The sequence below is a fragment of the Diuraphis noxia genome, unplaced genomic scaffold (assembly GCF_037042655.1).
Source record: "Diuraphis noxia isolate RWA-SAM2 unplaced genomic scaffold, SU_Dnox_SAM2 contig0006, whole genome shotgun sequence".
In the NCBI taxonomy this organism is placed as follows: Eukaryota; Metazoa; Arthropoda; class Insecta; order Hemiptera; family Aphididae; genus Diuraphis; species Diuraphis noxia.
In genome coordinates this window covers 900,274-927,757 of record NW_028301716.1, presented here as the reverse complement: position 1 = coordinate 927,757, position 27,484 = coordinate 900,274, and the positions used below count along the sequence as shown (strand labels likewise).

The 27,484-nt window shown below is 28.1% G+C and overlaps 1 protein-coding gene across 3 annotated transcripts in view; it reads right to left on the bottom strand.

Moving 5' to 3' along the window:
• Positions 1–27,484, bottom strand: part of LOC149054452 (calcium/calmodulin-dependent protein kinase type 1-like) — a 389,323-nt gene that overhangs the window by 30,244 nt on the left and 331,595 nt on the right. For all 3 annotated transcript variants that reach the window (XM_089229957.1, XM_089229958.1, XM_089229959.1), the window contains 3 exons: positions 24,853–24,927; positions 20,920–21,058; positions 13,726–13,849 (listed from right to left, as the gene is read on the bottom strand). In XM_089229957.1, coding sequence (XP_089086083.1) covers positions 13,726–13,849; positions 20,920–21,058; positions 24,853–24,927 — 338 coding nt within the window. The remainder of the gene's footprint in view (positions 1–13,725; positions 13,850–20,919; positions 21,059–24,852; positions 24,928–27,484) is intronic.

The following is a 27,484-nucleotide window of genomic DNA, read 5'->3' as shown; positions in this document are numbered from 1 at the left end:
CACAGATAATGTTCTTAACATCAAGTTTCTTAGAAGGTCTATTTACTCTAATTTTTAAGCTAACGGAGTAAAACGTGAACTGCTGGCCGTAAATTTGCTATGTTACGCAATTGTAAGACGGCGACCTCTTAAATAATATTCGACTATCGTTTATACGTTTGACGATAAAATATTTAATCATGATTAAGAACAATTAATCAATTAATAGTTAGGTTAGGTTGTATCATTTTGTTAGTTCCTTATAAATTGAAACTAGTCTTGACATCGTTGTTTTTAGATTTCCTATCTACTTCAACTATTGAATACTCATTGTATGTGTTATGCACTTAAATATTCTAGATTTAATGATTTTAGACTAACCAAACTAAGTTATACTTGCAGAGTATTAGTGGAGTGAGTATAAGGGTGATGTAATACATTTTATAACTGTATGCAACTGTAAATAAATGTTTATTAAATATCATCAAAAATAATAAGTTAATTGAATAATCCTGTATCCATATATTTTTTATTATATGACCTATAACATTTTTTAATTTTATTATGCATGTATTTTATTTTAACCTGAAGCGACTAAAACCTTCTATGGGGCTATTGAAGCTGAGTCCTCCTGCCCATTATAGTTATGCTGATCATCGGACTTCATGATTTTAAATCTATCGGTTCAAACGGAAAATATTTTACCCAATATACACAAAATACAAATAATGACTACTTAAAAATGCACTCATTTCACCACGTCGAGCGTGTTTAAACAGTGATAACGTGTTGTTGTTTGCTTACCACCACAAAAAAATATTTGCTCTGACCCAATAACAATATTGAGCGAGGCGCGGACTTACAACAATAAAGCGTGACAATCCCTCCAGCCTTCTCACGCATCACGAGTGGGTCTTGATCTTGTCTTCAGAGCATATAAGTTCAAATTTACCAATAACCACGTTTATTGGGGGGGGGGGGGAGACAGAGGTTACCCTTCCTTTTTAATTAATTTAATTAACTTAATATTTATGTTATCCTTATTACTTATTGTTTTTTTATTGTAAACAGATTGAATATATTTAAATAAAAAAATCGAAAAAAATTAATATTCGATCGAGAAAAGTTAAAAATACATTTTAATTACATATTTTTAATATTTTCAGTCATGATTTGAATAAAAATCTTTTGTACTAGTATTACCTACATTTTAATAACTACGATTACGGTGTTTTGACTGCGCCACATGTGTTTGACTGAAAATGGTTTATGGTTTGAATGCAATATTTATTTTTAGATTTAATATAAATAAATAATAATTACCACAGTAATAATATAAATGGTAAATCTGTATAAATGCATAATTTATACGTAATTATAAACACAATATATAGGAGTTTTATATAGATTTACCTAAAACTTATAGTAATTAATTTATTATAGGTACTGTTTCAATTTATAGATATTTAATTCTATGGAATTTATAAACGACGTTTAAATTTGTCTAATTTAAATAATAATAATTATATTATAATAACAATATTATCCAATAATCATAGAATAATGAAAAAAACCAAAATTTATTATATTAAATAAGCGTTTTCATTATAGTTAATTATCCTGCCAGTCTTACGTATATTACTCGTATATGTGTTTACGATAATGTGTGCTAATACAATAATGTTACCTACGTACAGTTTTGAATTATTGTTTCCTTGAAATCGCATCATGACCTACACCAGAGTCATCCATATAGTAGTACAATCTACCTATATATAAGCATATACGAACGTATTTAATTAATTTAATTAAATCCCGTTGAGACGTGCGCACACGTGTACTCGCGTATCTGTAGTATTATTATATACCACGCGTGTGCTTGTACACGATGGTTGTATTGTGGATAAGTACTACATCTGTTGTACGTACCTACCATATACGCAGAATAATATTATATTGTGTGTATATGTACAATATATACCAGGGGCGTAATTAAGGGGGTGATGAGGGGGATATATCCCCCCCAGAGCCTATATAATGTATATATTTATATATTAATTTGAAGCTTATGGAATTATATGTTTTATCGTGCTGACATCACGACGAAATATATTAAATATAATTAATATCAAGAAATCTATAAATTATTATTTAATTTAAAAGTAAATTTTAATTCTAATATATTCAAAATTTACATTTTGAAGAAATTATTATAATATTGTATAGGTACTAAATTGTGTAGAATTTTAAAGCACATTTATTAATAAATTTTGTGTACATATATATTAGTTTATGAATTTTTGATAAAATAGTTTTCCCAGATATTGTACTTGAAAATCTAAGTATTTTGTGTGGAAAAAAATGTTTATCCCCCCTAAGACAAATTTCTAATTACGCCACTGATATGAGTGATATATACTTCGATCAAGCAAACATTTGAGTTTCGGTTTTCATAACATTGTTTATCATGCTGTCGCACGTTATATATGAGGTGATAGTTATGTATAATATAATTTGTACCGTTGTTTTCAAAATTTGTACGAACTTTGAATAATGGGTGGGAATGGGGAATTACGACGTTTTTTAAGTATTTGCGATTGACCGCCGAACGATGGTCGTATACATTTTGAAAATATGCATACAAATTCATACAAATTACATACTGAATTATGATTTAGTTAAACAAATAAATTTATAATTTTTATTTTGGGTGGAGTTGAAATCACATCACCTCAGGGCCCAGACCCATCACCCATCATTTTTGTTCTACAACGGTGAATCCAAGATCGTACAAATTTTAAAAAGTAATCGTATAAATCCATACAAATTGCATACCTACTAAATATTAATATTGGTAAAGGAAATTTTCAAAAATTTGAAATGGGTGGGGCCGGGGTGATGTGTGTGTTCGCCACCACTGCCGTCGTCATCGGGTTTGATATTTGGCGATGTCTACAATCATCCACACATCACAGTGACTACACGTTTTATATCAATTAGTTAGTCGTAATTCAATTCATCTACGTCCATCTCGGTCTCTTCACTTTCTTTTTTCTTTTTTTTTTTTTAGTTTTCGATAAAACTTGTATATGTAATGAAGTCAAGACGTTAAGCGTATTTACACGTACCTAATATTAGGTACTATTATAATAAATAGCTGGACAACGCGGGACCAGCGTTAGTGAAATTTATCGCCCCATAATACTCTAACTATATTATATTACTTGAGCTTGTAGACAATAATAATATGCCCAACGCCGTAACGTCGTAAACACTAAATTATACGTCACATATAAATATATATTATCTTGAAGAAGTTTTATTCATTTATTTCGTTTACTCATTTCGTATATAATGCTGTACGCCGGGAGAAAAAAAACAATAGACAAATTTTTGTTAACTTAAAAATGACTGCTAATTGTAGTGGGCAAATAAATATAACTGATAGCTAGTATACAACGACTATTTTTAATTCAAAATAAAACAAACATTTTTAGTAATTAAATAATCGTATTGAAAATATACGAGCAATTGAGCAATAATTACAGAGCAACAGTTTGATATTGCAGTATTAGTTTCTCAGAGTTGAATAAAAAGAGGCAATACAAAAATGTAATAATATAAATCTTGAAAAAATTCTATGTTAAAATGATAAAAATGTAGGTAGTATTGTGAATAAAATTAGGTATGTTTTTTAATGTCAAACGCCGGTAAGCAGCTGTAAAAAGAAGTAAGACAAAATTAAAAACTAAACAACCTGAATCACTTAAAAACTTACATTTTTATCTATTGATCTCCAACCTCGCTTAACCTAAGTATAGTATTTTTAGTCAATCATTTAACCTTCCGTGATAAATATGATAAAAAGTGAATTTATTCAATTAAACGACAGAAATCAAATTAAAACAAAATATTTTAATAGGTATACAATATAATTAGACATAAACAAAAGAACAACTGGATGCATTTTACTTAATAATTGCATTGTGTTAATTGTCTCCTAATGGATCCATCAACAACAGGATACTGTACACACTATTCGCGTAGGTGTCGAGAGAGAGGGAGATGGACATAGATACTTAAAAAGTTGTACCTTGCAAGCTTGCAGCTAGATACAGAAAGCCAGTTAAATTAACGTTTTTATTGGTCTTCTACCTAAAACAACTAAATGCAAGTAGATACGAAGGATGGATGCTGATTTAGAAAGGATAACGACATTGTAACACATTTTATTTTATAATGACAATTTTAAATCATTCTGAAATCCATTCAAATATGTAAAACAGTATGTGAATGCGACACGCGATAAAACAGATTTAAATAAAATAAAATAAAATATAAAAATACGGTTCACAAGAAGGCAGAAGGAACATCGAAGGAACTTTGATAATAATATTGTATTAATCGTAAATCGGAAACAAATTTTATATAGACGTAGGGTGGGTGAGTTGAGAATCAATTAAAATTTTTGAATTCGATTAAAAGTTTTATAGAAAAGTTGGCGTCACGTTACACTTTAGGTTTGTCGCGTAACGCTTTATAGTGATCTCCTATACACCCTCCACACAGCCACATAACTGAGTGGAAAATTTGTCGTTGTCGGACTTAAATTTTTTACAAAGTTGCATAGCGTTCGGTTGTATTAATTGAGTAATGTATTATCCTACCAATGAAGCGAATTTAATTTATTGAAATGCTATTTAACTCTGGATCGGGTTTCATGATATTATTTCAAAGGTGAAAAAAACTGATTGGTTGTCAGAAATAGGTAGTAAGTACCGATGATTATTATTACTTTTTAACATTTATTAATATTGTTGCGTTTTACTGACGTAATAATAACATAAAGTTTATGGTTATATATGTATATTAGCTGCCAGCTGAACCCGTTCACGTTAAAAACACCAACTGATTCAAAATTTGTTCAATCGGTTGTTTAACATATTAAGGATAATGGTGTTGAATACTTTCATCGACCATCTTGAATCTCAAAATACTTACAGTGTTGTTGTTATGATGGTTCATGTTACATTACAAAGCTTAAAATGAAATCTCATCATACACACATGACGCATGTGCGAAGCACACAATTTTTTTTGTTTGTAATAGCTTAGAAACCTTTCTTGTGATGACTGCAACGAAAGTTTCATGGTGATCGGATAAATAGTGTAGGAATGCATAAAGGCAAACAAACAGACATACATTCGCTTTTATAATAAAATGTATAGATTATATTTGTATATCCTGCAGGGATGTACTCGGAATTTCGTAACAAGAAATGACTCAACCAACTGTGAGTGCAAATAGCATACGGGGAAATTATTTTCAGAAATATTATAGTTTCTGACTTGTAGTACTTGACGTGTCTTGGTGAATATATTATGTAGAAAGATAAAATGTGTTTTAAACAAACAATAATAATGGACAATAATTGGTGTTTTTAATATACGTAAAACTGGTACCTAATCAAAAATAAAATACGTTTTTATCTAAATTTAGAAAAGTGACTTTTGTTACCTACTGATGACGTACAACAGTATACAATAGTGGCTTACGTGGTGTACTGTAAATCAATTAAAACGAAAATGTGGTTGTTTTTATGTTAATGTTTTAATTAATTTAATGTTCATGATTTTTTTTTATCATTTCAATACATTAGCTACTAGAACTTTATGTTATCAAGTGTTTTGTTGATTTTATAACTTAACCAATAACATTTTAATCAATATAAAAACAAATTAAATAGGTAACATTTATTATTCAAATGGTAAAATTAATTATTTTAAGTTTTATATGGAGTGAAAAATGTATTTATTTTTAATTTAGGTTGAAACTCTGATAATAGTACCACTGGCTTGTAATACTTACTTAAATCACTTAAATTAAATTTTACAATTTAATATCTTTCATAAATAAAACAATTTTTAACAGAATCTTTTTTGAGGGCCAGTGCGCAGTGAAAGTACTTGTATTTTGGTAAAAATTAAAAATTTTACCATATATCTTTTGATATGTATATTTATGACTGAAAATCCTTTTTATAGCAATACAAATTATTTAGTCAGTAACTCTGAGGAAGGTTAGTATCAGTAGTGAATTAGATCTAATTTTTAGTTATGGAGTAAAAAGTAAAAATATCCATGGATATGACTGCAGTAGGTACTTTTCAAAATAATCGGTGATCAATAAATACACGAATTTTGTTAATTATTAAGATACCTAATAATTGTTTTTTGGACAACTGCAGGTAACCAAAAAGTTAGATTGTCTCGCTCTCAGAATCGTTTTTCATCGTATAGTGTATACAACGAACGATTTATTTTAATTGAAATTAAATTATTTAACAAGCCCATTACCGTGACCTAGGCACTCAATGACGAAGTGCACTAACGACCAACTGATCAGGGATGCGGTTAATGGTTACCTATACTTGAAGATGATACGCTATGCTATATACATGATATACGATATACATTTATGAATGTCAAACGTTTTCCGATAAACTTATTACACTCTGTAATATCAGACATTCTTGTCACAAAGGATTCGCATTAAAATATACCTACAGTGTTTAATTTTTTTTAATACAAATTTTGACTTTAAAAGCTACGTTTATACAACTAATATTTTAAATATATTGTGTCTTATGATTATGATTTGCAGGATTATATATATATATATTTTTTTCAAAATTTAAAAGCTAGTTTGAATTTTAGTCTTTGTTAATAATATGATGTGTGAATTTAAGTTACACCAAAATGTATTACTAAAAAAAAATTACTATAAATAAAAGAAATATGTAAAAATATTTCAAATAAAAATCAAGCTTCTATTGAACATGTCTTGTAAAGATTGTATATCGTTACTTTGCATTAAAAATGATAAATTTATGTTAATTTAAGATTTCGAGTCTTATGATCATTATATACTTAGTTGGAATAGAGTATAGGTTCTCGATCACAGCTGTCAAGTTATTGAATTTAGAAGTGCATCAAAATATAATATATTGTAATTTAATATAATTTTGCGATTTATATTTTCCTCTCGTATACGTGATTCCAAATTGGAAAAAGTTTGAAAAAGGTGTAATAATTTTTATTTTTATTCTATAATAAATCAAAGAAAAGCTTGTAAATATTTATTTTTTTAATTTACTAATATGAATTGACGAAAACATCGGCTGGTGTATTGAAATTGATCAATTGCTGTGTCGATATAATAATTACGATGTTGTTGCAACTTATTTATTTCAATGCTCTGACCTGATCAACGTTTATAAATACGTTTAGAATGATTATTTTTAATTTTGATCAAACAAAAATAATATATGGAGTAGACAGAAAATAGTTATATTAATAAATAAGATTTTGTAACATGTAATCGAAGAACTTAATTTTTTTTTTAAATGTATTACTTATCGTGTTTACGTTTTTGGATATTAAAAATTGAAAAATTTTGTGTTTTATGTTACTGTGTTTACAAACTTGATTAGTATAGTTAAACACTTTAACGTTATTAAACATTTATAAACATTTAAAATAGATAAATAAAACTTTTGTTACTAAATAATATATATTTTAATAGTTACTGTTATAGTTAGTGGCTTTCAAATTTTCAGGTTTCAAAAATTAAAATTAAAATAAACACTATTTCAGTTATCACATACGTTATTTTCTGCTAGTAGAAAACTGTCAGGTAAGTATTTTGAAAATTTAAATATTCTATCATTGTCCTAAATTATATCTAGACATCATCGATATTTTTGTATTTGCTGAACCATTATCAGAAACAAGAACTATTATCATTGATCAAAAGTTTTTAAAACGGTATGGACAATTTGACAAGCGAGACATAAAAAATAAATGTGTCACAATTTGTATTTGCTTATTGTTTATTATCTAAAATCTTAAATAATTCGCTACAATAATATTTTCACTTTTTACTTTTCACTAACTGATTTTGTAGTAATATTTATTAGTGAGTGTCGCACTACCATTCGCTTATCATCATCACCATTATTACTATTATTTTTTATTCTAGTTTTAGTTCTACGCACAGATGCGACGCAACAACATTGAGCCACCCGCTCCGTTACATTAAGTCTCATTTATTGTTTTATTAGTATTTTTTTGTTGATAGTTCATTAAACATTGTTTTATTGATTAATTAAATAATTTAAATCAGTAAATTGTATAATATTGGTATGGTATTTAATTCTGACACCATATAATATTTATGATCCCCTAAAATTTCGTTTAGGTTTTCTATTTTTGCTGTTATGAAAGTTACTCAGTGATATTTTAAAGGGTTGTAATAAAACCTGATCACTTTTGTCTACTAAGTTTTTGTATTTTTATTTATCTATATTTTCGAGTCACGAGCACATTCTTTTAACACGTTTTTCGCAATAAGAATCGTTTGGGACGTTGACATACCGATATTCGATAGACGAAGCAGCACGGCCACATGTGTATGACGGAAATTGGATCGTAACATAATTATTATTCCATTTGATAATAAATCTGTTTGCAGGCGACACAAATTCACTACACACACACGACCATGGCATTTATAGATTCATTCAAAAAAACACGAACCATATACTTCCGTCATGTGCTGTCTAAAATACGATCGATTTTAGTTCTACAACTTAAAACAAATAGTTTTTTCGTAACCAAACAAAAAAAATATGAGAGGTGAAGTGCATGAAAAAAACAATTTTCTTCTTTTCGATATTATATTGATATTATATCAAATCTGAAACGTTCGCTGTTTTATAATATTATCGAGACACGATTGTGAATTGCATTTACCCTTTTCACGTACATACCTACAGCACTGCAGAAAGGTTGAGATTCAGCGTATGATAAAAAAATTGATAAAAACGGTTATAAGAAAAATACAAACGTGATGTGCGGCTTTTAGGTCTTAAGGTTTTGAGCAAATAATGCACGTCGGTGTCACAACCAGCTTTAGTCCGTATCCTTTATCTTGAATCTGTCAGTGTTATTTTTTTTCTTTTACACTTTTATATTTTAAAGAGATTCTTCAATTTTGGAGTAATAATATATATTATAATAATTATTAATTAAGGAATGTTCGAAAACCAAAAATAAACCGATGAAGTCACTTTGCTGTATATTTATTATTTAGTGCATTTTAAAGAGTGTATTGAATTTTTATTAATAAAATAATAATACAAAAACACTCATAACTCATTGCATATGAATATATTTACCTACCGAGCGAAGACACCTTACAGGCTCTATTTCTAAAGATATTATTTATTTATATTGTACTATTATTCACACGGTTGTTTAAATTAAAATTGTTCCCATACAATGATTCTTTTATAATTATTATTTATATAAACTCATAAGTATAAACATCGAAGTAACTTAGAACGGTGTGAATAGGTGAATAGGTGCATTGTGTATAGAGCTTAAAAACTGATTTTTGAAAATAATAATATACGTAATAATGAAAATCCCAAAGCTCATGGGTGCACGTAAGGAAAGGGTTACAGAGACCCACTAGCGTACACAGAACACAGATATATTTAATTGGAGGTATCATATTAAAAAAAAAAATATGTTTACTTATCAAAATATTATTTTTAATTGTATTTATTTTTATTAGATTTTATGGTGCATGAGAAAATTTAATGATAGTAACGAAACTATTGTAATATATTATTTATTCTTCTTCTTCTTGGCTTTACAATTCTTTAAGAATTTTGGCCGCCATCGTATTATAGTATTTATAGTAATAAAAAAACACATTTTGGGAGCATTTTGAATTTTGGAGACCCAGAACATACAAATGACTTTTTTTATTTTACTGTTTATTTCAATGATAACTTTTAGTATAGTAGGGTAATAGCGACACGCCACTAGTACACTTATAATCGTCCCTTATAAAAATAAAAAAAATCAATAATCACACGGAAACTAAACTGCATTATTTTCCAAAGTAATAAAGTTACACAGAAAATACACTTTCATAATATTATACTTAAATTGAAAATTTGATTTATATATTCCTTAACAATATAAGTTTAATTATTTCGTAATTTGTATTGATTTATTTTAAATAGTAGAATGATGATAACACGGCGTCTTGGATAGGCTATTTAGGTACATCCCGGCCGTGGTTAATTATTTTACCGTTTTACTTGTAGTATGGTAATAATATTTTACTCTATAATATAAATAAAATATATATTATATGTATGAAAATTTTTTAAACCCAAAACGGTCCCATTTTTGGTCCAAATACCATCGTTATAGTTAACTAAACTGTAAGTTACTGCAACTTTTAATAATAAAATATTGACAAATTATAAGTATGCATTTATTAAAATTGAATTTATGCATTATAATTTGTATAGTTGTTTGAACCGAAAATCTTTGAGTTCTGATAGAAGATTACATTTTTTTTAGAAAAGCTAAAGACAGTTATGTATTTTCATGAAAATAAAGATAAAGACGTTGAGCAAACAATTTTAGTTTCGTTTTAGTTTTCTGATTTATGAGCTCTTTAAAAACGATTTATTAACATCAGTGTTAACATACAATAAAAATAATCACGTAATGCTAAAAGCAACATATTTTTGAGGTCGAATCTCTTTGTGTTGAAATTAACCGGTCATACGAATATTTATCATGAATTATTATTTTGTTCATATGCAAATACGAAATAATGCAAAGTTTTCGCATTCCGAGAGCCAGCAAAGGATTTACAGTCGCGTAAAGAGAAATCCAACGTTTCACGGGGAGAAAGTAAGAAAATAATATATATTGTCGTATGCGCTATTGTATATGCACTGTATATGGCACTAGGCCTGCTTGAAATGTTTGCTGTGAACCAATCTTGGAGTCAAAGAAAAACAAAATGATTTAGTGAAACGAAATAGGATTTGATGCAGTGAAAAGTTTCTATAAATAAACGATAACTTCAGCACTTGTAACACTAAGAATCTGTGTCACTCGGTGGAAAGCGGTTTGAATTACACAGAAAGACTTACTGACCACATATAATGCAAAATAATAGTGGAAATCTCACAGTGTGCTATCAAAAAGAAAATGGTTTTTGAGTTAACTGTAGTTAAAATATATAGCCATTTTTTTAAAATTTTTACAATATGAAGCACAATTCTAAAAGTAGATCTATTGAATTGTGTCGCAAACTTTAGTTGCGTATAACTACTTTTAAAAAATATTTAAAATACTTAGTTCACGTAGATAGATATCTAAGAGAGTTTTTTAAGATCGAAATTTGTCTGGGTTTTTTGGTAAGAAATATATTGGTGTGATAATTCAAATTATTTTAAAATTCACTGCAGAATTAGAGAACATTAGAATAGTAGCAAATCCTCACAATAATGCACATCCAAGTTTACTTAACTACAGCTAAAATAAAGCAATTTTTTCTTAAAATTGTATAATAAAAATCATAACGGAAAAAGGTAATTTATTGAATTGGGTTACAGACTCGTATATGACCCCATGTTAAGTATACCTACTCAAAATGAATTACAAATTGGTATATGTCAAATAATTTGACCAACAAATATTTAATTACAAATAGGAATACTTTTAAATACATTCAAAATAATATCTAGTCCACTACATAGGTAGTTCGATATCTAAGAGGTTTGTTTAGAACCAAAATTCGTCTAGGAAAAGATTTTTTGATAAAGATACTTTGGTACAGTTAACATTAAAAATAAAAATAAAAATACATTATTTTAAAACTAAGTGCAGAAAAAGACAAGATTAAAATAGTTTATGTACTTGGAATTTTTTTTTGTATTTTTATAAACATGAAATCAAAAAATAATTATTTTCTACATGTTTCTATAGGTGTTATTATTTTACATAAGTATTTGTATAAACAGGCTTGGGCCGGAATATGAATTTGTATTTTAATAAAATAATACTGATGGATTAAAAACCAATTAATTTCTAGTTTTCAACATATTGAAAAATGAAACAGAATTATTTTTAGTTATGTCACTGTTTTTGCTGGTATTAGGTATAAATATAGACGCTCCATGACTTATCTACTAGGCTGAAAAGCAGTCGAGGATTTTTCACATTTCAAAAAAAATAGTATTGATTTTTTCAATATCTTTCGTATTTCTGTTTATACATTAGACAACTGAATCTAATTATTATCAATTTTTACTTTTTAACTTATGATCGCTAATGCCGGAATATTCTTGATGCATGCCTAGCACTCGCATTTTAGATTTCAAAAATTCAAATTATATTTTTCTCTATTCTTGAAAATATTGAAAAGTTCACATTCCTCTCGAAAGCTGACAGTCGGTAGTTGGTCATTGAGCCGTATTTTATTTTCGTAATTAATCTGACAGTTGTGATTAATCATTGCGTTCAAAAAATGAATTTGAGCTGAGTTCATTAATTCAGAGATGTACCGAATGCTGAGCATTTTGTGTTGGAAGTTTTGCAGAACGTCAGTCAACAATTGTCAATTAAGTTCAAAGCATTTATATATTATATGAGTTTAATTTGGGCTTTCAATACCTAGTTTAAAAGTGTTAGCACATACATAATGAAATAATTTACACATAACTTACATAACTGTAAGACGAACAATTATATTAAGAAGACGAAAAACCGATAGATTTATATTTTGTACTATTGAAAATCATGGTGGTTATGGTATGACACCTGAGAAATTTAATCTAAGCCAAAAAACGACTATACTGTGTGTTCACCAATTTAGGGAACACTGAATTTCTCAGCTGGATTATGTTGGAACAGATCGAATTCTTTTTTTTATAATCTTGTGGTACATAAATACATATTTTCAGATAAATTTCAAATTTTAAACCCTCTCGGTACACGAATGCGCAACGCAACTTATTATGTTTTAATAGCAACTGGTATTTTTGATACCAAATTCGGATAGACTGAATTTTTGAAGTCTGAATGACTGAAGTCATTTTTACCAATTAACCATGGCTCTAAAATCAAAATTGACTGAATGAGAGCCTTTCAAATTTTAATAAATAACACATTTTTACAATTCATTATAAAATGCATAATACCATTTATAATTATTTATTATTGGTTTCTTTTTGAATATTTTTTACTTATTTTTTTTTTTTATACCTGTTATAAATAAGATTAACATAATATGGCCAATATGGGTGTAAAATTATTTAATTAAAATTGATTACTACTGTAAAATTGGTAAAAATGACTTAAAAAAATTCAGTCTATCCGAATTTGGTATCAAAAATACCGGTTGCTATTAAAACATAATAAGTTGCGTTGCGCATGCGTGTACCGAGAGGGTTTAAAATTTGGAATTTATCTGAAAATGTGTATTTATGTACCGCTAGATTATAAAAAAAGAATTCGATCTGTTCCAACATAATCCGGCTGAGAAATTCAGTGTTCCCTAAATTGGTGAACACACGGTATATGTTCACTCATATGGCTTAATCAAAAATTACTTAGAACTATTTTTACTGTGGTTATGTTTTAGTTTTGTGAAAACTTGGTTTCATAAATAAGTAAGAAGATAATAATGAATATCAAATAAACATGTGTCTGCTTTAAAGACATATTTTCAAATATATATACGTAATGACCAGACAAACACTGTGTTTTACGAGTCAAAATGGCTGTGGGAATTGGATATGTTCAATTTAAAAAACTAATATTATGTGCCAAAATAATTGGTTTAAGAATTCTATTTTTCTGTACTTACCGACATATCCGGGAGTTCCACAAGCTGTCGCCATCACACCAGAATCTTCTATCTTGGACAATCCAAAATCACTTATCATGATTTTGCTGTCATCGTCTGTGCTGTAGTACAATAAGTTTTCCGGCTGTAAAAAAAAAACATTAAACATTTCATATTATTATGGTTGATGTTTCACAGCTGTGACTTCAGCAGAAAATATAATATAACCAATATGTAGGTGAAACATTTTCGGACTGACGTCTAGCTTAAGATTACTGTTAAAAGTGAACAATTTATTACTCATTAATTTATCTTGTTGATGAAAGAAGTTGAAAACATAAAATATAATAATAATAATTGTAAGATAGATTATTAAATAATATAATAGATTCTCAGTACGCAGTTGATTCGTCTGTTCTTACAACAGATTATAAATTTTTACTATATTAAAATAATATTTATAATATTAAATATAATAATATATTTAATTAACATATTTAATATTAATATGATAATATTTTATATTAATAAAATGTTAAGTCTATAATATTTTCCATTTGTATCAACTAAAATATGCAACTAACTGTTTCATAAGTATTCTGATAAATGTTTATCCGAACATGACGTACGATTTTTTTTATCATGAACCACTCATTATTCAAAAAGTATCAGTGTTTTTGAAAATATTTTTTTACAAAGTTTCATGTAGTTAAAAAAACGACGTTTTTATTAAAAAATTATGTTTTTTAATATTTTTTATCCTTATAATTTTTTAAGTTTTTACTTTTTTGAATGACAACATAGAGTTTTTATTTCATATTCCAAAGCAGAATATTTTTCTAAGTGTTATAAGTATTTTAAGTTTAGACAAGCGGAGTAGAGGACAAACATTTTGCGGGGTAACCACTCTACTCCACCAATCTAAACTTTAAATACTTATAACTCATAAACTACTCGTCCAAAATTCAATTTTTACGTATCAAAATACTTACTTAGAAAAATATTCTGCTTTGGAATATGAAATTAAAACTCTAGGTTGTCATCTGTATACTCAACAAAACTAAATTTTTTAAATTTTTATTTACATTTTTACAATCAATATTTCCGATATGGAAAATGCAATTAATCCGTATTAAAGTAACGAACGTTTGGAAAATTACAAAATCTTTGAAATGTTTTCTTTTTTTTTTGTATATCAAATAATACATTTAGTGGTTAGGTAGAAGGTAGTTTTAGCCAATAGTCGGTTTTAAATTAAGTTTCTCAAAAGAATACCAACAAACTCAGAATTTTCCATGGAATGTGAAAAAATGAAATAAATTAGGTTTGAATTAAATTAGCGTTAGCGGAGCCAATCAGTTTTTGATCTTTGACAAGCAAAATAAAAATAAATGTGAACCTAATAATACATTATAATATGATATTAAAATAACAACTAGAGATCTAATTAATTATAGCAGTATAAATATTTAAAAAAGGTATTCGGAGAAGATTGATGTCAAAAGGTGTTATATTGCTCTGTATACTATGACATTTAATTATAAGATTTTAGAGATTCATAAAACATATTATACAAAATATTGGCGTCAGAAAATAATAAAAAGCGAACATTATCCAATTTTCTTATTTTTTAAATTACCATCTACAGATTTTAAGTGTCATTCCAGCGATTAAAAATAAATAATTGTCGCTTTTCAATTGGGTCTTATGTCATAATCATAAACATTCGTTAAAATATTGCACTGATGACCATCATTTGTGTAAACCATCACTAAAATGTAATATCAATCAGAGTAATCATATAATATTTTCTATAGTAAATTTCTTTACAGCTAAATAGTTTTTTTCTTTTTTTAACATTATTTCATTATTTCAAAACATAATTGTATTCATTCGACGTAATCATAGCTACCAAACGTTTTTTGGAACAGGGGAAATCTAATGCAAGGGACCCTAAATCATCATAATACAATGTGATAAAAATCATATTTATTCACAGATATAAGTAAGAAATGTAAGCAAATGTCAACATCATTCAAACTCGTGATATCTGCAACTCAAGGTCTACTGCAGGGATGGCGGAATTTTGATAACTGCGTGTCAAATCAAAATGTAGGTATGGTTTGATTTTATTTGCTTCGCGTGTCATAAACTTTTCAGACCTTTTTTTGTTTAAAAATTATTTAATAAAACATAGAAACATGATTTTATTTGTTGTCAGGTTTAGGTATATAATATATTTAAACTTAACAGCATTTACTATTTACTATTACATACTAATATAGTAATATATACACATAATTTTTTTAAATTACAAACATTAGTTTTTAATGAGAAATCTATTGCTGCATTTTTCCAGCTAATGAAGGACCTAAGATTATAATTTAGAGATTTTAATTGAATAATTGCTGCACTGATATCTGTGATTTATTACGATGTATTACAATATTAAGTTCAAATTATCAGTAATTATTTTGGAAGTGAAATAAAAATTATGAATTATATTTAAATTAGTATGTCAGTGAAATAATTCGAGAGTGTTGCAGAGTGACATCCCTGACATGGGTTCACCATCCCTGGTCTACTGATTTTATAGACCTAATACTACTAGACAAGTAATATATAAACATCAGCATTACTGGTGATGGAAAAACATTTTGCAAGTGATGTAAGCTTTTTTTGGACGACAGGCGTGCATATTTAGGGTAATTACCGTGGAGTTTAGTTTAGGCTGAACATATATCATATGCGTATCTAACCTGTTAATTTGGTATGGAAAATAAATAGACGTATGCATACGTATGAGTAATAGAGTAATCAAAAAGTGCTCTCTAATTTTCGACGCTTTCCATACGGTTACTACTTGTATTTGTATAGTAGTATAAAGTCTATGACTGCAGTATAATAATAACAATAATATTCTGACAATCACATTGGCGCTATACGACACTAAACAATGTATAAAGAAAATGTTGAAAATTCAATAATTGAATGATATGGTTAAAAAAAATAAGTTATTAATATTATAGTCATAACACGACTCTGCTGTGTAATAAAGAATTTGTACGAAGAAATTTGGATAATTTAATTCTGGCACTAAGGCACATGGTAATTACTAATTATTGATTATTATAGTTTGAGATTATCAATAATATAGCTATATAATAACAAATGACAAACTACAGACATGAAATAAAATGTTTGTTTTGAAATTTCATAAAGAAAAAGATTTTAACAGTTAATGAGCTAAACTCATGCAGCGGGCCACCAATTATTTTTTTTAAACTCACGTGCTGCATGCGTAATAAAATCATGTAAGACGCAGGAAAAAAATTAAATAATATTAAAAATTGTGTAGCAAATTACTAAACATAGAAATAAATTAAAAACAGATATAAAGTTATATATGCATATGCAATTATCAAAATGTGATCGTGAGTTTCAAATATATACTATAAAGTGCCGAAGTTTGTAGATGACCTTTGTCCTACTTATTCATACAGGACTACTTGTGAAATACTTTTGTAATCTGGAACGTAACTTTCTGGTCTAGCCACGCTAGAAAAGTCGATAGGTCCGTACCTCACCTGATCGGCCACTGTCGGCTTTGGTTTGATTTAGCTGCCCTGTCCATTTCGGAAGTCTAATCAACCTTTGCATGGATATTTATATAATATACCTGTGCATGGAATTGTTTGTTTTCCACACTGGGATTTGGTAGTTCTGCATACGAATCTTGTTCACCATTAAAGTATTTTAACGTACATTTTCATTCATCACCGTCGTTTAGTTAACACATGTGTCGTCCGTTACCGCTGTTACTGTGGTCATCTTCCCACTTTTATTGTTTACCACAATACCGTGATTCAGTGACTTAGCCAAATTGCATTCATTGACTGACTTTTGCGAAGTTATGAATTAATAATGAATGATACTTCATATGACGTCGATACAACGATCTACCTATCAGAAACTATCCACAGTCGAAGTTAGCTCAACTCAGACGACATTCAACAGTGATCGACGTCATCTGACGTAAAATTCAAATTCAGTTCAGTTGTTCAGTTATCATATTTTTATAAGCTTTTCTGGTTTTTTAATTATTCATCAAAGATAAATTATTCATCTTTACCGCAGTGAACAGAACTCGTATATCTTGGAACTTAAATTGTTGCAGCTATTTATGATGTATAATTTATTTTCCTTTGTGCGTCGTTATTTTTGTAAATCCGTTTGATTTTAGGTTGTTCTTTTGGCCGAACTCCAATATCCCCCAATGTGAGCCAACCCACCTCGTTCATAGGGATTCCGACAATAGCGATTAATACTTTGAAGTTTATTTTTAAATATGCTTATTTTAAGTTTGAAATTTAAATTTATCTCACCATTTCATTAAAATTGTATTTATTTAATAAATTAAAAACGATGGTTAGGTCGGTTAGGTTAAAACGCAATAAGCTATTATTTTTGTATTTGATAACAGTTCATAACACAGCACGATTGTATTTGCTTTTGAAAATGCAACGAATTGTTATTATTTTATTTCAAATTTCTTTTTATTGTTGTAAACAAAATAGCAGCAGAAAAGAGTATAATACGATAAAACTAAAATGTTTTATTCAGTAAAATTTAATTAAAGTCGGTTAGGGTACCTAACGGGTAGTTAAACTGTGCGGGTCGTCATTCTGGTTTTTCTTGGAAACGCCCGTATAGGTTCAACATTTTAACATTTCAACGGGCAGTTTTCCAAAAAAAAAACAAAAAAAAAACAATTACTCCCCATCACTTTTGCATTGGCGCTCATCCTAGCATTCACTTATATATTATAACTATTATAATTAAGGCAAATACTTCAATGCATAGTTCATTAATTTTTTGCTGCTTTAGGATAATGAATTCTAAGTACATAATTTGTTTCACGTGTATTTAAAATATGACACCTTCATTTAATTTTTTTTTATTATTTTCAGCTAATTTTACTAATTTTGAGGGCATATTGTTGATAAATTGTATGAGCTTAAAGTGTATATTAAGAAATCCAAAATATTTTATCGAGTAATATTAATTTCATAATATTTGCTTTAAATAGTTTTTTCGGAATTTTTTTTCATCCATACGTCAATTTATGAAGGCGTTAATATTTATATCTGTCTTCTACACAATTTTCGTATTTGGTGTCTTACTAAGTCTAACTCAAACAAATTACAACTAATTGAAAAGTCAGTTAATGTAACATTGAAATCGCGTTGAGTAGATATATTAGCTGTTTATTTATTACAAGTGCCTAAGTTTGGAATTTTGTTTTTGTGTTATTTGTACAGTTAAGTTGAGATAAAAAAAGAGTTAAAAAATTACAAAAGTTAAACCATAATTTTCTTCTCGCTTGCGTACCTGTCAAATAAATGTGGATAATTTTTTAAAGGCATTATTTCGTTAAAAAGGCAATATTTTTTTTATTGTTTTAGTGGCATTTCATTCCGTATCTTATTTATAATAATTTATTATTTATACAACGTTGATTTTTAATTTAGTCAAACACACCATATGCTAAATGTATATTCAGAACGTAACCATTTTTATATTCTTTGATCTTTCAGCATAATATTATACGTACAATGATTAATGACCATATTTTGAAAACTATTCTATAATACAGAATCGTAAATGAATACAATATACGAGTGAAATAAATACATTTTAATTTAATCTAAAGAAGTTAAAAATAATATCACTCTTATAATAGGTATACATGATATGGTTAGGAAAATCAATAGGATTGAATTTAATACAAGTCATGATAGTTAGATATTTTGAGCTTATACAATTCAAATTTTCAATATTATTTGAAAGTCTGTGACGTAATTTTAATCTTATATTTATTTGAAATCAATTATTTCAGAACTTAAAAATTTCAAAATTTCAAATATCTTAAGATTCGTCACTAGAATAGTAATTATCATGACTTTGGTGTAAATTTCATGATTTTTAAAATTTTTAATTTTGGAATAGCAAAAAATTAACAAAATTCGAGCTAGACTTTTTAATTTATTTTTAGTTATTTTTACCTTATGTGGTTGGCTAAAATGTTTGAAACTTTCTTTTGTATTTTATTTAATCTGAATCTTGTAGGTACTGTATTTACTTACAGCTTTGTTTTTTTTTTTAAAATGTTTATTATTAAACTATACCTAGTTACCTTTAATAACTTTGTAAAATCACACCACAGATTATATAATTATATAATTATATAATCTGTGATAATACTTTCAATATCTATTGTCTGTTTCTTATTTTGATTAAATAAATCAAGAATTTATAAAATTACGTCTTATAAGTAAAAACTATACATATAGTTTGAAATAAAAAAATAGATATGCACGAACTGACTGGATAGTTGTTTGAGACAGATATTTTAATGCAAGTAATTAATATTATTCATGATCGATGAATATTTTGACGGGGCCAATTTAAATTATATTAATCAATAAGGAAATTTGTTGTTTAAGATAACCAGTAAATATTTGGCCATATAATACGATTATCTTGATAAGATAAAATATAAGTATATCTTTATCTAGCTTATTATTTAGATAATTTTAAACAATATATTACGTACGAGGTGAAGAAATAGGACCTATCAAAACTTAATCTGAATAAGAATTATAAATATCATTTAAATTGATTTAATTTATAGTAGGTGTTATGTATTGTGCCTATAACTTTGTAAACTAATAAGATAAATTGAAAACAAGATAAAACAACAACAAATTATATTTTTTACAATTTTCTGTAGTCATTTAAATTATTATATTGTCACTATATTATTATAACTTCATTAAATTGACTGGTCGTATATTACATTCACCAGTGGCGTATTTTTTTTTTTTTTTGGGGGGGGGGGGGGTGCTGGGGGTAACCTAACCTTATCGATTCACCGGGATTTAGATTGTCAGACCGACGAAATTATTGATGAATTGGCAAAGAAAAAAAGAAAACTAGATTTTATAGTATAATTTTAATTTTAATATAACCTTCTAATTTATAAATTATTGTATTATGATATGACACCCCCCCCCCCCCCCCCCCTAATCGAAAATTGTAAATACGCCACTAACATTCACAACATTAATTTGTTCCTATTCAGTTTTTTAGTTTGATTATGATTCACGTTACACCTTAAACTAGCCTTTGAACTATTGTACCATTATAACTCACCTTAAGATCTCTGTGCACGACACCCTGTTCGTGCATGTAATCCACAGCTCCCAGCACTTGTCGGATTAAATGGGCTGCATCCTTTTCGGTGTACGAACCCTTCTGCACGATGCGGTCGAACAACTCTCCTCCAGTCACCCTGAAAAAGCACAACAATATTCAGCTTTGTTTCAATATCATTATACCTAATGAGTTTCGGGCGAATAGTCTTGTTTAAGACGACTAGATTTAAGTATACCCTGAAATCGGGCTTGACGTGTAGGTACACGAGGGAAATCTCTGACCTTTTTTTGTGATAAAAAAAATTAAATTATGGCCCTCATTAAGTTTTTTCTCCACAAAGTCCACTGGATTTAAATTATCGATTTTTAAAGTGTACTCTGAAATACTATATTTAAAAATATATACTATTGAAAAATTGGCTGGATTAATCTCACGCAGTTTCTGATTCCAGATTCTGAGCTTACGGCCTATTCAATTTCACTATAGTGACATAAATATAAATTATATGTTAAGGTAGATTGGTAGAGTGAGGTGTGCTTCAACTGAATAGCTCATTAATATCCATAAATTTTAAATTTGTAAATAATTGAACGTAGAACAAATTTATACGGATTTAAAAGTGTTCATGATTTCATTTTTAACACGTTAATTTAGAAATAGAAATTTTGGAAGTATTAACGAAAACTATAAACATCATATTGTGCCAGAGACTAAATTGAGTTGATAAACTATATTGCGTAGCGATCGAATACATTTAAATGTCTTGCTGTTTGACAAATGAGATTAATATTAATATTTTAATTGACGTGGGAAGTATCTAACCGGCAATTAAATTCAAAGTGTGGTCGATGAAACTTAGATTGGTGTGACATGTAACAGCGTGAAAATCAATTTGACAATTATATGTTGCGATTTTATCTACATATACATTAATATATTTTATAAAAATATTATTTAATACATTTAAATACATGACGGAAAATAGAAAAACAATTTATTACTGTTTTCCAATGATAGCATAAAATCAAAATATATTAGCATTATATCCACACAAATTCATGTAATATCAAATAATATACCATTAAATGATTGTTATTTTATAAGATATGTTATCTTTATTTATAATGTCGTCGAATTTAAGGGTCACTTTGTATTTTTTTTTTTACCTATAAAAAATAATTCGGTGAATTCATCAAGCTTACATATTATCTCTATAATAGTGAGTGCGATTTTTTTAGTATTATTATTAATTTTATATTAATCGTCAAAGGTTCTAGTATGATTTTAGATAAAATAATCGTGGATGAAGGTTTTCATATTTAATTTGGTCATATTTTTTTATTTATCTCAGATGATCAGTATTTGAGAAAAGTATATAATATGTTCTTAGATAAGAGGGTCATAATTTAATAAAGGTAATAAGTATATTGTATATACCACCAAAACATTAAGTGCTCTTAAAATAGATTTTTCTATTGCCGGCACTGGTCTAAAAGTACCAACAAATTTATTTTTTATTGGTCGGTATGTAACGCTGACAACCACAGTATAAGACGAAAGAAGAATAAATTAAACTTATAAGCGAGCTAGTTACAAACGAGCTAGCTGTAGGAGGAGGATGACGATTAAATATAATAACGAAGTACACGAAGACATTTGAAAAATTTTAATTGTCCTACAAATGATGCTTTCTCTTGAGACTATTCACGTAAATAAAAACGAATAACACAAATAGGGATTTTAATGAATTTTCAAAATGAATAAAAAATGTAGTGAAATATGACTAGCATCTAATGATGTTTTATGCTGAATGCGTTTTTATAATAATCGCAATGATTATATACTAAAAATTAGGTAGTAAAAGCAATAGTATTATCATAATAATAATATTAATAACAAATATTTTAGAGAGAATTCCACTGAATATTGGACACGCATTGTGACCGTGGCTTAAAAACATGAGTTTTTGAAAATCTAAGATTCATAATTAATTCCCATAGGTACTGTGATATAGTTTTTTTGTTTTCTATTAATTGGAATTAAATTATTAATTCTTTTAATTTTATTAACATCATAATATATACTGATTAGGTACCTAATAAGCTTGTCGTAAAACAATCATAAGCTCCCAACGAAATATATTATTTCTTAAATTACACAATTATATTTTAGTATTTCAAAACAAATACTAAGTATCAGCTAGCACAGTGAAATTTATTATTTTTTTCATGATTGTTGGTAAACATTTCAGCTATAACTTCTATGATTGTCTCTTTTTAACCAATTTTCACTACAGTTATTTTATATTTATAATTTTAAGAACTAAAAATATTGAAATTTTTAAAACTTAAATTGGAACCGAAACTGTAGAATTAACTATTCTATTTCTAAGCTTAAATTACTTTTGTGCAAGTATTAGTTAGATAGTGATGCAAGTAGGAAATTTATATTTAAAAATTTAATTTTGTAGTGATAAAATAGAAATATTACAAAATGCTCAACTATAGCGTAAATATCAAATACTAGCTGAATCCGTGCACTCCGTAACCCGTTAAAAATCCTACCTCTTATATATTTCAAATTGTGTGTTAAATTCGTTTCCTGTGATTTTACTAGCAGTATACTTTTATACATATAGATATAGATAACGGTTAAAATATGCTAAGTAATAATCTTACAATGATATTCAATTTAGTTTATTATTATGTAATTTTATTCGTCTTTCGAGATAAATCTGACAATATCCAAATATTCGATTGAATGATATTTTTTTGGACTTACCACTTTTTAATTTAGCTTATCTTCTGCCCATAGGTCTATAGGCCATAAGTAAAAAAAACTAAGCTCTATTAAAAATTAACATTAAAATTTTAAATTCTTTGAATATTAAATTTCTGGTACTTTTCATTACTAAGGCTGGATTATCAATATTATACTATACGTAATTACGTTTAAATACGATCGTATAAAAATGCAACTTGAATGCAACTTGGAACGAAAGACAACTATTTGATTGCAATTGAAAAGATGAAAGAATTGCATAAAGTTATATTAAAATGTTATATAGAAACAAAGTGGTTTGTTTGTTTTTTTTTGGAGGGGGAGGGCGCTCCGATATTTAAGACCATCCGTACTATAAATTTCACTCTATTTCTCCCTATCCTCCGCTACTTCTCTCTAGTGTACCCCCGAGTTTACCTTTTTAACTTCTCTCTTCACAAAGTCTTCCCATCTAATGCGTGGTCTACCTAATGGTCTTTTCCTTCGGCTCCTCTTTAATTACTGCATTTATCATTGTATCCTTTTTTCTCCAGGCGTGTCTAGCCCACATAACTCTTCTTTTTGCAACTTCCGTTGACAAGCATGGTCTTTGGAACATGTTTAAAAGTTCCTCATTAGTTCGAATTCTTCATTCTCCGGTTCTTAAGTTGAGACATGGGCCATAGATTTATCTCAAGACTTTTTTTTTTTCAAATACGTCTAATCGTATTTCCTCTATCTTTCTTGGTGCCAAAGTTTCTGATCCATATATTATAATGTGGCTTTTTAATGCCGTATACTCGTATCTTTTAATTTTTAAATTTAGAGATATCGCTCTAGATTTTAGTAGATTCCCCGTACCAAAATAGCAATAGTTCGCCAATTGTATTCATTTTGATATCACTACGTTTAAGTCATTGTTCTGAGTTAAGAGGACACCTAGGTATTTAAATTTGAAACTGTGGTACTCTGTGAAAAGTATCACCACAATAAAAGTCCATCCACTGTTATAGGTACTCTAAGTAGTTAGTTTATGTAAATTTAATTTAGTAACAACCATTATTATTGTGTATTAAATATTTGAATTATAACATTAAATTATTATGGTTAACGATTTTGAAGAGCAGGATAAACTTTAGATAAAATTACGTGATAATATAATATACTCACAGTTCCATGATCAGATACACCTTCGATTTGTCTTCAAACGTTTCCAGCAATTGCACGATGTTCGGATGAGTGAGCCTGGAAAATAAATCAAACACACTTATGTTAGATCAATTGTATACACGGTTACTGTCGATGTATTACATTATCATGTGTCGACGATAATGTATTGTATCAGTCGCTTTATTATTTTATAAGATCAGAAAGTGATAACTTAATATGATATTATACTAATTATACCAAAAGTGTAGGTATACAAAGTGTTTTTGCCGCATAACAACGCTGTAAGAAGCATGCTCATGAATTTCAAATAGTTGGGAGTAGGTAGGTTAGTGCAGCTTTTTAAGTAGAAAAGTAGGAATTGGTTATAATATTAGAAATAATATAAACTATAACACTGTACAACGGTATAATTTATTTCAATAAAATATAATCACAAACAATCTCAATTCATAAGTACCTATAAAGATTGCATTAACACAAAAAACTCAAAATCTATCAACGTGCAGTTTATAATACGTACCTACTCGAACTTTGTAGAAAAGAAAACGGACGTAGAGTAAGTCGGCGGCCGTTTAGTTGTGTGTTTGGTAAGTGAAAAAACACAGTCGACAGCTTTTTTAAATTAAAATTCTTTTTTTTTCCTTATAAAATAAAAATAATTTCGAGCGCTTATATGTAACTACAGATATAACACTGACTAAGTCTTAGGTTTGGGTTAATTAATAAAAATAAATTATCGATTTTCACAACAATTATTGCATTTGGTTGTAAATAATGACACAAAAACCATTCGAATCATTCCCAAACCAAACATTTTTTTTTTACTTGTATGATGATACTTAATATTAAGCTGTTTGAGCAAAAGCCACAACATGCAATTACAATTCACGATTATTGATTAGGTGGTCCATTAATTATGAACTAATGCTTCTTGAGAGTAGTTTCAATAAAATTAATTTTGTGTTTTTGAAAGGAAAACAGAAAGTTTAAAATACTCTGAAAATACTGACTGTTGTAGAACCTATAGATATACTCTGTTCATTAATTTCTATATTAAGTGCGGTGCAATTTAGTTTAAAATATCGCTTGCATGCTGGTCATCTTAACCAAAAATCGAAAGGTAATATGAATACAATGTGTTGATAATTTGATATGTTTTAGATGGAGCTGAAAAGTTATGGCTCTAAAAATTCACTTTTGCTATTTTAATATTCACTCATTAACTTTATAATATATATTTTATAAATATAACTATAATTTGGGAATATGCAAAATAAAAATAAAAACAATAAATTAACGTTTTGTTATTTGTATTGTATAAAATAACTTTTTTAATGTGTAGTAGCAGAAAATGGTATACCGCGGTAGACAGGTATTTGGTGGGTCTGAGGCGCACGAAGCTCAGGAATCAGATAGGTAAGTACCAACTGTTCCTTTGTTTATAATTTATAAATATACATTAATCAGCAAAACATACTAAACTCATATTCTCATTACTTATATTGAGTAGGTATGGCAACCGTACAAATATAATACATCGATAATATTTATGGTGAACAATTATAAATGGAGTTAAGTGAACAGTTTTTGTGATTGTTAATAAAAAAATATATTAAATAATATATTAAAGCGTTCAAGTGCAAGAACCGCCCGATCACCATAGATCTGGAACTGTACTTATAATATATATGGGTATAAAAATAATACCAGTAAAATGTAATATGTATGACGTGCTGCAGGTCGGTGATGGACCATCTTTGATATATAAAGATATATAGTAATGCGATATCCGGCCGGCGGCGGCAGTTCGTCCAAAACCAAACGAGATTTTCTATGTGTTTCACGGACGTGCCGTAAATCTCGAACGGGCTGATAGTAATAATACACCGCGGGAAACATCGGAAACGACATATACAGTGCACCCCATCAATTTCCAGCAGCCGCCGGAATATCGTTTACCGAAAATAAAAAATATGCATCGAGAGGTCGTGGATTGGTCGTGGATGGGTAGTGGATGGACCGAGAGTGGGTAGGCCGAGGGGGCCAACAATATGGAACCTTTAAATAAGAATAGGGTTTTTTGCCTTTATTTGCCTTCGTAAACAGCGTTGGCATTTAAATCCTCGTGTCAGATTGAAATGGTCGTTTTTCGTGTGCGCACTATTATAATATAATATTATGTGATATTAGAACCACATAATATAATAATACTCGTTTTATATGTCCCATGGTAATTTATTCGTCGCGTTGGACCACCTTATAACGGGGTTCAGATTTTCTCGGAGCCTCAAGGTGACGCCGTAAATTCTCCACAAACGGTATAATATAAGGGACGTATATAATATTACCTATACAGTATACACCTACCTACGCCTGGTTGAAGGAAATATAATTTTAATGTAGTATTTTCATAAAATATTTCATGCATATGTAAACGGGATTCACGACAGTTGAGCGTAGACAATTGAGCGCTACGAAAATTAAGCGCAATTTAAGCCTTAGGTTAGGTAATAATTTTAAAAATAAAAATAAAAATTTATACAGTTAATAATAATACATTATTAGTCATAACTAGAGCGCGGATTGTTATGCACTTATAAGTATCGAAATATGCCATATAATATGCAGTAAA